This window comes from Poecilia formosa, unplaced genomic scaffold (genome assembly GCF_000485575.1).
Source record: "Poecilia formosa unplaced genomic scaffold, Poecilia_formosa-5.1.2 Scaffold286, whole genome shotgun sequence".
Taxonomy (NCBI): Eukaryota; Metazoa; Chordata; class Actinopteri; order Cyprinodontiformes; family Poeciliidae; genus Poecilia; species Poecilia formosa.
Genome location: NW_006800225.1, coordinates 596,114 through 609,966, shown reverse-complemented (window position 1 = coordinate 609,966; position 13,853 = coordinate 596,114). Strand labels below are relative to the sequence as shown.

The window sequence follows — 13,853 nt, the reverse complement described above, 5'->3', positions numbered from 1 at the left end:
GTAGAAAATAAATAAAGTGGTAGTTATTTGATGTGTCAGCTTTCTGAATGTAGTTCAAAGCAGGATTAACACTCACTCATTGTACTTTAATATTCAAACCTGCTCAAGCCGTTGCAAATAATTGCACATGAAGTATTTTAGTGGATAATTACTATATTAGTTATAGAGAACCTAATATTCAGTAGAGCTGTTCAGGTAAAATCCATAACAATAGAACATAATTACAAAGCATTTTAAAAAAAATAAAATCTCTACAGTGATTTTCATTAAGTTACTTGACCTCTTTTCAAATCTAAAGCTTCGGCTGTTTAGCTTGAATCTCAGCTTTGAATTAATTATCACAAAATCTATTTCGGCTTAATTTTTGTTTAATAAATAATCACAGCGTAAGACTTGTGGTTTGTTTTTTCTACCCCTGAGTTTAGATTTAAATCACTTTAGAACCTTGAAAAACCTGGATCATTTAAACTGAAGAACAACAAAATAAGTATAGGTTGTTTTATACCATGAAAGTTTGGAAAACACTGAAATCCTAAACGTAAAACTTGACATTGTAGTTCAGATGAGCTTTTAAATTTATTATCCTTATATCTTCAGAGGATTGAATAAATAATTAAGATTAGTTTTGATAACAAACAAAAAGTCTTAATAGTTCTTTCTTTCAGATTTTATTCTGCTTTTGGCTTCTTTTTTTCATCTTTGATTCTCACAAACTCCTCTTTTGACCTTGCTGATATTTAAGACTTTTGAGATACCTTTGCTACAAATAAGCTCATGTAACCTAAGAAAACACAAATACAAAGCTACCTCCTTTTTTGTTACAGAAGCTGTTTATTGCAAAGACTTTATATTTAAAGAATTGACATTGCTCACTTTTCATCTCTAAATGACAACGTCCTGCATTGTCCAATTTCAGTTTCTCATCATTAAATTTAGGGGTTTGATAGTTTATTTTCGTCATAAAATGCTGAATCATTTTAGCAATAACCCAACAGTGACGTTCACACACCTGCATTGATTTTAACACCTCAGATTGTTGACTGATTTCAGGTTTAACAGGGTTTTTTTTCCAGTGACAGTCGAGCTCTTCCAATTCTTTTCATCAGACTTTTTTTTTTTTTTTTTACATAACTGGTGGCAAGATTCTGGCTTGGAGAGAAATATGAAGCTGTTGTGCGGCACGTATCTGCAGAAACTGTGAAATGAATTTGATAAATAAGTGATCTATGTGCTTTCTAATTTTAGCTAGGCCATTAGCAAATTTATTATGTTAGGAGACCAAAGTAATGCTTATCTTGCCACATGCTGGTGTTTCTGAAAACTTGCTTGACAGTAGTCTAAACTGGAGCGAATTAATTTGTGTTTATAAGTATTATAAGAATATTACTCGCATTGTGTGTGTAATTGGGTAGGGGGTGTACAGCTGACTTTGTGCTAGAGATATAGGAAGCTAAATTAAATTTTGATGCCACATTTTTCTGTTTTTATCATTAAAATTGCCTGACCATCTTCAGATAAAACTTCAATGCTCTAGACACCGTTTATGATTTTTCTCAATTTTTTTACTAGTTATTTACTGAATTACTTATAAAACAAGGCTAATCTCTGCCATACCAGTGATATTGCGCATGCAGCATGACGAGGGGAGTAAATCTTCACTAGTGCAGACTGAGTGTCTGCATAAAGTTGAATGAGATTAAATCATTTCTTTGGGTCATTATAAGTCACTTAAAGCTACTGATACAACAAACAGATAGTGTGATAGTGCTATAAGTATTTTTATATCTGGTTTGGGTTTACATACAAGTGTAAGTCTGTATTATAGAGCTTAAGAGAGGCACAATTCACCTCACAGCATCTCAGGCCAGCTCAAATGGGCAACAGCAGCAAACAGAATCACAAACAGAAAGATGTATAATATTTGGGCTATTTTAAAGCAACGTCTTAATACTTATAATTGCAATGAACTACAGTTCAGTCTATTCGCGGATAAGAAATGGGTACGGAGAACGCGTGTTCCACCGTGGTCTCCAGAGGCCTTTAGCTCCCAGAGGAAAATTTGTCAAACATCCAAGAGGTGGGTGTTGCTGGCAAATCTCATCAAAAACAAACAGAAAATCCAACATAATTTATTAGAAAAACCCTCAAGATTCGTGCAAACTCAACATCTGGCTAAGATATGTGGGAGTCACAGCCAACTATATGGGGGCAGTTTTTGTAGGCGTCAGTCACAATGCAGTTAGAAAACCACTCATGTGACTGTTGTGCCTCGAGAGAACGTTAGTTGTCTCAATTATTCATAGTTTGTGTTGTCGTTTATTGCTTTTGTCTCTGTTCATTAATTCTGAGAGAACATTGTGTAATGTATACGATTCCAGAAATAAAGAGTGAAAAAAGCAAAGTTGTGCATCTGTCAACACTGTGATTCATAATAGCCAACAACATATAAATATTCGTAATGGAACCTAATGACAAAATCCGTAGCAGATGCTGAAATCAAACAGTTTTCCTCATACAAAGAAATCAAAACAGAATAGCTTCTAAATCAAGTTTTGTGTGACACAGAACTGAACATAATTTAGCAAAGCCTCTTTTGTTGTCCACCGATCTTTATTTATTTCCATAGATTTTCAATTGAATTCAAGACACGTTATTGACTGGGAGAGTCCAGCAGTTTTATTCTCTGAAATCAAAGTTTATATTTGGCTTTTGGATTCTTATAAAGAATGTCCCTGTACAATTTTCTTTTCATCCTTCCTTTAATTAGATGAACTCTGTCATTGCGGATCAGTGGAGAAAGTAGTTGTCACACAATCTAAAAGTTGTTTTAGTTCCAGCTTCCTGTGTGCCTTTGGGCACTCCAAGTTGCAAACCGAGCTTTCCATCACGTAAAAAATAAAAGTGAAAGTAATATAACTGTCAGTTCAGCTGGGTGAAAATGACACTAGATTTAAAGCGCTAAGGTTCATAAGATTGGATATACATTATGTAAATTCAGCCCATGTCCCACTTTTCTTCAATCACATCCAGAGTTATATTTTCTGATGATTTGACCAGACTATTCCATATCCTCCCAATATTTCCAAACGTCTCGTCAAAATGTTGCGTAGCAAACTGGAAACTAGTCTCAACGTAGTTTTTGTGCAGTGTGCGTAGAAAAACCACATGGGGTGAGAAATTTTGATATGTGGCCATGACCAGTTCCATCAGTATGTTTTGCAATGATAGGGGGGCTTGAAGGTCTTGAGAGGTCTTTGCTTTTAATCATAATGAGATGCTCCTTTTGTGAAAGCATGGTAATGAGAAACCTTTTTATAGCCCATCAGACCGAGCTGGGCGACAATTTAATTTGTATCTGCAAAATAATTTGCAGATGAGAGCAGAAATGCATTCGAAATACTGACAAAAATCAGCTACTCTTGGCTTTTTCTTTGCCTTTGTAGAGCTTATTTTGATATGTTCACTATTACCTGTGTCATTCCTTTATTAAACATAAACTAATTTAATTCACTTCAGTTTATTTACATAGCGCTAATTCAAAACAAATGTTATCTTGAGGCGCTTTATAAGCAAGTCATTTCAATTCAGTCACACATGCATTATAATTAATCAAACATTGCGATAAGTTTGGTTAATTATTTAAATTAATTTAAGAAGTGTTCTATCTATTGAGACCCAGCAAGTTGCACTAAATTTTGTGAACTTATGTTTACACTAAGTTCACAAAGTAACACTTAAAGTAACAAATGCATGGATCAGTTTTTCTTCCACATTCACTCCTGGAAAAGATATTTCTAAATCAGGCAATATTCCTGAGGTGAAAAGAAGGAAATTCTTTTCATTTAATATAAATTTATAGGTGTATTTGTTTTTATTCCTGAGTGGATTTTCACTCGGGGTCATTATCAACGTCTGGCTTCAATTTGCATTTTCAATAATTACAATTTTTGCACTGCAATTTGAATTCAAAAGCTACATTACCAGAGGAGATTGATAGAAAATATATTTTAAGGTAACCTAATTGACCTACATTGCGGATTGGAGCCATCAGAAAAAGAGCAAATTGTTTTCCCATAATTGCTGGTTAGCTGCTATCATGAACTGTGTTTGCTAGATGGAATATGGCAATTACAGACACTTCCATGTGACATGAATGCAGTATCTGCCCCAGCAGGCCTGTCTGTGAGTCACTGCAGGCCTGTTGTTGTCAGATGCTCCAGACCAGTCACACCGAGATCCCATGTTTGTGGCCTGTGACTGGAAATACACCATTCAAGCTAGAGTGCAACATCAACAAAACAGGCAGCCACAATGAAATCTGTTTCAGTCTTACTCAGATCTATTACCTGAATAGCATTTACCTAAGTATTATTTAGTTTTTTGGGGGTTAAAGACGTATAATGCATGTAGCTGCTTGACTGCACTTTGCTAAAATGGACACATTTAGTTGCATTTTGTCAGTAATAACCCAACCCAGCTGAAACCCGTCTGTTTTTCTCTGGGTATTTGGGCCAGAATTTCATTTTTGACTCTGCAGTTTTCTCCAGAGAACCCAAAACTCCGATAACGCTGTGAGCAAATGAAACGGAGAGAGAAGGTTAACAGCTTCTATGCTAGGTGCAAAAACTTGATCATGTCGAATCTTGAGATTTGTTTTTAATAAGACCTGAGGACAGGGACTTCCTTCGCTACTTTTGTGGTTTAAAACCCCCCACTCCTCTATACTGATACTCTCCAAATATCATATTTAGTTCATCTTAATATGCCAGTTTTTGTGGGAATAGTTCTCTAGGGATTTAAATAATTGGAAAATCAACTTTGCATGTTGTTGCAGCTTTTAGCACCACTGAAGTTGCTAAAAGAATACATTTTTACTCAGGCATATTTGCATAAAGACCTGTAATTGCAGTACATAAAGCTTCGACCAATTGTATAGTTATTACATATAAATTATGGATTTGTGTATATGTTAAGATTAAATGGGTTCTGTCTGCTTGGAAGCATTAGAAACAAAAGTTGCCTTTTTGGATCCAACATTTAATTTTAAAATATTTTAAGGAAGTCCAGATGCTTTACCCAAATTAAAGTTTAAATAACGTTTCTGCCTCCTCTACAGGAACATATTTTAGATCAGAACCTGCCAGAAATGACACTTTTGTTCTGCAGTTATAACATCTCATTTTCAATATTCACTGCTTGCCTTTTTGTGCATTTCTTAAAGTAATTATTCTGATCTGCAGAAAGTCTCTGGTGACCCACAAATTCACCACTGGTATGGAAATAGTTTATATACAATATTCTTTGGTTTGGTTCTTAAACTGTTTGAGTCTCTGGTTTATTGAATGATTGATGTTGAACTGTGTACATTAGTTTTTAACAGTATGATTAATCTAACAAGTTTATTTTCCAAATTCCTGTTTAAATTCAATTTACTTAAATTCAGTTTAACCCTTTGTGACCTAAGTTTCAAACGTCCAGCTGGATATTTTTTTGCTTATTTTAATTGTATGCAGTTCTTTAAATGTCCTGTGAGTAAATATGTTTGCCTATTTATCCATAACAACTGAAACTTTCAATATCTAGCAAGTTATTTTCACAATTTACCGTCTATTAAAAGATTGCCCCTCAGATTAATTTCACTCCCTGCTACGGCGAGGGTGAAATTATTACCATGATAACCTGAGATTTGGCTGGAAAATGGAACGTGTCCCCTTTTAGAAATGCACTTCGTGCAGTTTCTCAGATGGCACAAAGTGTGGCGGAATTACGGTACTGCAAATTTGGCTGGATCTTCAGCGCTACGTTCAGTCTGGAAGGGTTAATTATATAGAGAAAAGAAAATCAAGCACAAAATAGGCTAAATAATAAAAATAAGACAGAAATAAGAACACAAGTTCAGGGCCAATAGACAGTTTATGTACGTAATACTAAAATTGCATGGCTGATGTTATGCATAGATGACCAGAGCTCCTTCTTCTTCTACATGTTTGCTGCATTCCCTACATGGCTTGTGGAAAAGTACAAACAGGACTTCTTACTTCTTCGTTTTAGCAGTGACTTTCTGCTTGTCACTTTTTCACAAAGGACAGATTTTGTGGAGTTCACAGGTAAAAGTTCTCCAATCGAAAAACTCGCTCACCTGAGCTGCGGCTCTCTGCAGCTACTCCAGAGTCACCGTTGGGCCTCTTGGTTGCATGTTTTTGGTCTCAGCTGATTTTATCTAGTGCTACTGCACAATCCATTTGTGCCTAAATTTAAGATTATTCTCATTCAAACCCAATCATGTAGTCACATTCTAATCCAGAACAATTAAAAGCAATATCTTAGACTTTAGCTAAAGTTCTTATGTCTCCTATCCTATTAAAAACCGTGGAATCGATATCTGTTCATGCACTATTTTAGGTACAAAAGTGTCAAAAATGCAAAGTTTCCCAACATTTATTATTAGACATGATAAAGGTTGACTCTGTTTCTTTAACACCCACTCTTAGTCTTTCTCTCTCCATCTTTCTCTCTCTGTATCATAGTTAGCTAGAGGCTGTTGCCACCCACACGCTCCGTCTTGAGAGCAATTTACATTCAGAATGGCCCGACCAAACACATCCATGTGTTCTAATATGTCATGTTTACTTTAATCGGTCCTCATTGCGAGCGACTATAGACACGCAAAAAAAATTAAATATATATTTATTTTTTTTCTCCGCAAGGTCATTCAATTGATTTGCTGTGTTGTGATTTAGCTCCACATGAACACACTCATAAAAATCTGAAGTCTTTCCCCCCAGCGGAGGGTGATTGCCCCTCAGAGCCTGCTGATACGTCTGATGACTCCTTTCTGCACGTCTGGTTTGCAGAAATGCAACTGTTTGCTGTGTGTTGCTTGGTGTTTTTCTATCATCGTTGCTGTGCAGTTTTTTTGTGCCAATATCTTTTACACTTCAAGTAGAAGCCCTTGGAGTTGTTACCATGGGTACCAAACAATTAGCTGTGATTCAGAATAGAACCTGGAAAGTAGCCTACTTACAGGCACTGAGAGCGAGGAAATCAAAATCATAGGATGACAGCGTGTCTTGATTCTCTTTGCAAAAAAGAAAAAAAAAGGATGAAACAGCTCCTCAGGGTAATGGCCAAGTTCTAAAAAAAAAAAAAAAAGACAAAACCCCAACAGATCAGATCAGTCACTGCCGAAAATAGAACCGTGGAGTGAAAAACAATATGAGACCTGCGTCTAGATTTAAAAAAAATAACAACAAACCCCCCGAGACATTACAGATCAATCTGCACGTTTTATTACATAACCAGAATAATCCAGGTGTAAAACTGCAGGAATTAAGGAAATACTTCAAGAATTTGAGCTTATACTCACATTTGTACTTAATAGGCATATTTGTGTTTTATGGCAGAGGGTGAATTGGATGTTTAAATTTATAAATAAATCTTGAAATGCAGATTAAGTGGCATCCGTTCTGTTCAGTCAATTAGCTCTACGCTAGTTAATCTGAAGGCCCTCTGAAATATTTCTAGTTCCTCAGTAAATGTGACCAAATAGGTGTTATATGTAAATATAATTCACTGCCTTGTTAAACCAAAATTTAAGCTGATTAATAACATTTTCAGGTTTGATTTCATAAACCACCCTCAGGCCAGATTACTGACTGACCTGTTAAATCAAGAAATCACTTATTTAAAACTTGCCAGCCAACCTGAAGATGACAAATGCTGTTTTTTTTTCCTTTTTACTATTTGATAATTATTACATTGTTTAGCATAAATGCTGCCTCATACTTTCTGAATTCTAATTGTCCATGAGGTATTGGGGTTTTTCATATCAGTCGTCCAGCAGGGCTGTTGAAAGGTTGTTTCTTTCTTCCTTTTTCTTTTCTTTGTTTCTTTCTTTCTTTCTTTGTTGGTAAAGATGGAGATTAAAGTCTTTTTAAGAAGTATAACATATTCCACAATATGTGGCTGGAAGAAGCAGCATCTTAAAGTTCACAGTACAATAATAACATATTTTACCTGTTGTAGAGCTTTAGTAAGTGTAAGAAATACTCACTACTGTGTGGTTATCTTTAAATTCCTGCTTAGGCCGGCCTTTTGACAGCATGGAAGAGGAGAAATAAACCTCCTGATTTAGGTTTACGTTGACATCATCTTTCTTGGCCATGCAGAAAAAGAGTCAGCTGAGATTTCCTAAAGATAGTTGCTCATACTTTCATAGATCCATCACCATGTTGCTGAGTTTGTGCAAGCATAAGGACAGACTAAAGCTATAGGTATCCAGATGAGTCATCACAGACTGTGGGCTTCACTTCCCATATTTCTCTTGCATCAACTTTTCTTTTGCATAATTCTGCACTAAGCTGTGCAGTTCAGAACATTTCCTAGGCCTGATGTTGATCATTTTCTCACAGTCGATATGTACAAGCACCTTTTGACTGCGACAGTTAGCTTTTTGTGTCGCGGGAGTCCTGAAGCTGCACAGCAGTCCCACACCATCACACTACCACCACCGTGTCTGACTCTGGACTTGATTTATTGTTTTTCTCTGACATGCTGATAGTTGTACCCTAAGTGTAAACTTTTATATTCAACCCACTCTTTCACTGTACGTTTTTGTTGTATTTCAGAGTGCTGCCAAGAAAATGTCTTTGTACCACCCGCCTTGTGCGTAGAATGGCAATAAAGCTGTCTTATCTTCTCTGTCTTATCTGTTTAGATGTGGCTGTGATGTGTTGCTTTGAGATTTGTTGGCCTACTTCATGTTGTCAGAACAATTTTAATGGTTTCTTCATTGTAAAGTTCTGGCATAGATTAAAGCCAGATGGTGTGGTTCCTAAAATTTAACTCAGCTTTGATAAAACCATGGTTAATCGCAGCAACTTGAATAGACTTTTTGTTTATGCATTTGGAAACTGTTGAAATACATATTTTTGTTTTTACGTCAGACGCTTTATGTTCGATGTGATGAACAATACAGTGTTCAATGATAAACTTTCATTGGAAATAATCAAAAGTCTAAGAGACCATAAAAATGCACTGAAATCTTGCAATCATGTTGACAGTGACTGTGTGAATTAAAATATGTCTTATCTTAATGAGACCTTCATTTATAATTAAGATTTAAAAGATAATATAGAACATTAAAGAGCACAACTAATTTGTTAGACAATGTAAATCTTATTCATGACTGTTTTTCATGACATTGTCCTCTTGCAGACCAATCCCGCAGGGCAAGTTTTGCCTCTGTAAGACAGTCGAGTATGGAGACGCCTCCTAACACGACCCCTCAGCCCTTCAGGCAGCCGGTGAGTTCAGCCAAAAACACCAGATCGAGCGTCATTGGTACAGACTCGCTGAGGTGTTTATGGGATCTTTGTTTGTTGTGTTTAATCTTTAGAGTTTTCTCAATCGGAGGCTGAAGGGCTCCATCAAGAGGGCGAAGAGCCAGCCGAAGCTGGACCGGACCAGCAGCTTCAAGCAGATGATTCTGCCCCGGTTTCGTAGTGCTGACCAAGAGAGGTAAGTTTTGCACGTTTGACTTGTGGAAAACAAAAATAACTTTCAGGTTTTTATTGAGTTTTGTTTTAAAACATTCACTTCACTGCTGGCTTGCTTTGGTCCCAACATAGACCAGCACCCAGATGTTGTTTGATTGGGCTGCGACAAAAACTGGAAAAAAGTCAAAATGTTTTGAGAGGCCAACATTTACAGTGGCACCTAAAATTATTCAGCCCCCACTGCTAGTTGGGTTTCTCTGCAAAACATACATGCTAGATCCAAAAATAATAAATAAAACAAGAAGCGCTCGACTAATTCTACAAATGCTTTCTTCAAATCCAACTCAAAATGTCAGTTTTAAATACCAGCCTCAAAATTATTCAACCCCGTCAAGATCAGCATATTAAATACTTAAAAAGAGCAACCTTTTGTTCCTTTGACCTGCTGCAAATGTGATTCATAACTGGACTGCAGAGTCTGGCGGGATCTCTGAGGAATCTAAGCTCTCCACATGCAGGTAAATGGGCTTCGGTTCATTTACATTCCTCGGTTTCCGTGCTGTCGCAACCTTTTTCCAATCCCACCAGAGATTTTCAGTAGAATTTAAGTAAAAAGACAATGAAAGCAGCGCTGGACGTTCTCTGAAACCGAGCCTTGATGAACTCCGAGATAAGCTTGGGAACCGTGGGATTCTTGTTGAATTTGTCTGCTTTGCAGTCACTGCAGGCTACCAGTACCAGGGGAAGAAGAGAAATCCCAGAGCGTCAATGTGCTTTACTCCAGGGTTGTAATTCTGTTTAGCGTGAGCTTTATTCGTCGTCTTCCTGGCACACTACTGATCCATAGGCATGAAAAGTTCAGGTTTTGATTCATTCCTGTACAGTAAGGAATGAATCATTCCTTTCTGTAAAGTTGTTGCTCACAACTCTACAAATAAGTAGAGTTGTGAGCAAGTTGTAGCTGACTCTTCTTGTGTCTTTAGGTTAGCTGTGGTGCATATCTCAGAGTTCTTTGGTTGGATTTGAAACCTCAGTGACTGCTGCCATAAGGCCTAAGTGTTTTCTGCAGTCAGTTCAGCGTTTTTGACTCTGGTGACAAAATCTGATACACAAGTGACAAACAAGCAATATTGCTTCTCTTGGCCCAGTGGGAGTTAAATTTTACTTCAAAAAGTCATCCGATGGGATGCTGGAAAAGATTATTGTTGTGTCCAAGTTGTGCTAAATGACATTGATATTGACTGATTTAGTGTTAAGTTTGGACAAAATCTCTCCAAACTATTTAAACTGTTGGTTTGTAATGTGTTTTTTGCAAACATCTGAACGAAATGAGCAACTAAAACTAGTTTGCAGTTGGGCGGTTAAATAATTTGATATGCATCTGTGATACTTTTTGTCTTGATAAAAGAAGTTTAAACAGTTATGCTTTCACAATGAAAGTTAATTATGTAAAAAAAATAAAAAAATAGAAACAAAGTGAAGCTCTAGTGACACCAGAGGAATTGTTTCCACCAAATGCTTATATTTATTGTGTCTGAGACTTTTATTTATTTATTTAGCCCTTTTTCTTTTTTACATTTTGTCGAGATGCAGCAGCTTTGGAGCGTCTCATGACAGGCTTCTTCTCTTGTTTTGTGTGTGTGTGTGTGTGTGTGTGTGTGTGTGTGTGTGTGGGGGAGAGGAGGGTCACATCCTCAGCTGGATCTCGCGCTTCAAAATTTTATGCAACCTTCACACAATCCAGTCACGAAGCCCATATGGGAAATACAAGAATGTCAAGAGGGAGTAAAAATGTATCGCTGACAGCACACTTTCCCGTCTCAGCAGGAGGCGCTTTGCAGACATATTTGGGGCTGGTGTGGATGTCCGACATGGGAAAACGAAGAAAGTGTAATTTAGCAGAGGATGTGGGAAAACCTCGTGTGCTAAAATGCAGTGTTTCAGATTTCGAAATGAATCATAAATTAGCCCTGTGGATTGTGTGTGTGTGTGTGTGTGTGGGGGGAGCAGCAGGGATGGAGCCTGTGAGCGAAAGCTAAATGATGTTGGGGTTTAAGTCGGCGCGCCCCTCTCACCGCTGCCTCAGACAGCTGCCTGCACAGCTCGCTTTGAGTCCTGCCCACACACGCTTAATTCACTCGGCAGCGTTAAGTTGACTTTCCTGTAAACCCTCGGCATCCAACTTCACACTCGAGCTTTTCGACGCAGCTGCTCTGGCTCGGCTGCCAAAGTCTGTCGATTTTATCAGAGCGCTTTTTATGCGCGGCGGTCATGATTATTCAGCGACGATCGGCATTAAATCTGCATATTTATCAACTGTTTTATCAGGTGTTTTTTTTTTTGTTTGTTTGTTTGTTTCCGTCAATCCTCCTGCCTTTTTACAAAAAAAAAATAATCCAACTTAAATTTCAACATTTTCACATTTTCGAATAAGAAAACACGATGAGGGAGAAAACATTCCCTTATCGTAGTCTGTGTGAGATGAAATTGAATCTCCGACAACTGACCAGCCTTTTTTTTTTCTTTTTTTTTGGTACTGTACTCAAATCTATGTGTGCTGCCAAATCAATTTGCCGCTTCTTATTTAGCTTCAGTTAGATTCACCTGACCCTGAAATGATTCGGGAGCCAGTGACGGAGATGATAACACTCCCATCCTTTCTCAACAAAAAGGTTTATTCTCACAGAGTGCTTCAGTTTGGTTCACCCCTGTGCATCCACTTCCACCACAGAGATTAGACCAGTTTTTCCCAAGGCATGTACCCTGTGACATATCTTCTGTGCACCAGGACGATTTCTAGATCAAGCTTCAACAAAATAATAACAAAGTGTCCACTTTAAAAGATTGCAGGAATGTCTGACTGCTTTGAAGAGAAGATGCTAGAAAAGACTACAGAATTGTGAGGTTGGACTGTAGAACCAGTTCAACCTAAAATACACGATAAAGAGGATTCAAGAGACACCATGTTAAAATACATAAACTTACCTGGATGTTGGTTTTTAACTCCAAAAGTGAATATGGATTTACAAAATGATTATAAGTTATACTGAAGAGCATTACAGCTTGTTATTTAGACTAACCTTTTCCCTGCTTTAGTTGGATTACCAAAATTATTTGTATTTGCTAGTGAGCAGAATAATGAGTTTTTTAAATCTGAAACTTACATTTGTTAACTTAAACTGTTGGACTTGGTTCTGGTGTTTTAACTTTCCTTTTTCTCACAACAGTTTGCTGAGATGTTGGCTCATTCCTCTCTGCAGTATTTTATTTTCAGCCCTGCCCACAGATTTTTTTTATGGAACTAAAATCAATATTTTGTGATGATCAGACATTGAGTTTATTTTCCTGAAGCCCCTGTGTAACAAACTGGACAAAGAGGGATCATTCCTCATTTGGAAGACCAGTTTACATGAAAGCTGCAGTTCCCTCACTGAGATGTTGCTTCAGTATTTCCACAAAATGGTATTTTCTCTTGATGCCATCTATTTGGTGAAGTGCACCAGTCCCTCCTGCAGCAAACAGCTCCACAACATAATGCTGCCACTATCAGAAGCTTGTGACGTCATCATCAGCTTCATATCTCCATCTTTAATGTCATCTCTCTTCAACCTTTCAGTTCATTGCTGTTTTTTTTTCTTTGCAGAGCTACTAAAATACTAACTTTTCATTTGCCCTTAAAAGAGAAAGGGGGGAAAGCAAATCAGAGAAGTGTGTTTTCCAACCATCAGCACAGCAGCAGCCACTGCAGGCTGTTTTCTAGCACTAAGCATCAGCCACAACAATAACTCATTCTGCCTGTTATTGTGCAGGCTTACCTCGGGACACCTCTTACCCATCAGGGCATCCTGCAGTTGCGCCATATTCTGTGTGAAATCAAGGTGTCTTTGTTAGGTTCTGCTGCTTTGCAGCCTTTTTATGATGCTGGAAAACTACATTGTCCTGCTGAGGATATGGAGCAATTTTAAAACCAAGCACAAGTGAATAAAGGACATCTGACACAACGTGCCAAGGACAAACAACCACACACACACACACACACACACACACACGCACACGCACGCACGCACGCACGCACACACACACGTTTGTTTTGCTATCTTTGTGGGGACTTTCCATTGACTTCCATTCATTTCTACTCATTTCTACAGCCTAAACCTTACCTTTACCCTTTTCCTAACCCTAACCATCACATACCTAACCCTAACCAACCAAAACTCAATTCATACCTTAGCCCTAACTCTGACCCCTGACCCAAGCGACTGGTCCCCACAATGTAGTATATGTCAGGAAAATCGTCCCCACAAAGTATTACAAACAAACCCACACGCACACGCACGCACACACACACACACACAC

At 37.6% G+C, this 13,853-nt stretch overlaps 1 protein-coding gene across 5 annotated transcripts in view; it reads left to right on the top strand.

Annotated features, from left to right (window-relative positions):
* LOC103151580 (ras/Rap GTPase-activating protein SynGAP-like) overlaps positions 1-13,853 on the top strand; it is a 64,939-nt gene that overhangs the window by 22,125 nt on the left and 28,961 nt on the right. For all 5 annotated transcript variants that reach the window (XM_016681586.1, XM_016681588.1, XM_007571727.2 and 2 more), the window contains 2 exons: positions 9,217-9,305; positions 9,398-9,519. In XM_016681586.1, coding sequence (XP_016537072.1) covers positions 9,217-9,305; positions 9,398-9,519 — 211 coding nt within the window. The remainder of the gene's footprint in view (positions 1-9,216; positions 9,306-9,397; positions 9,520-13,853) is intronic.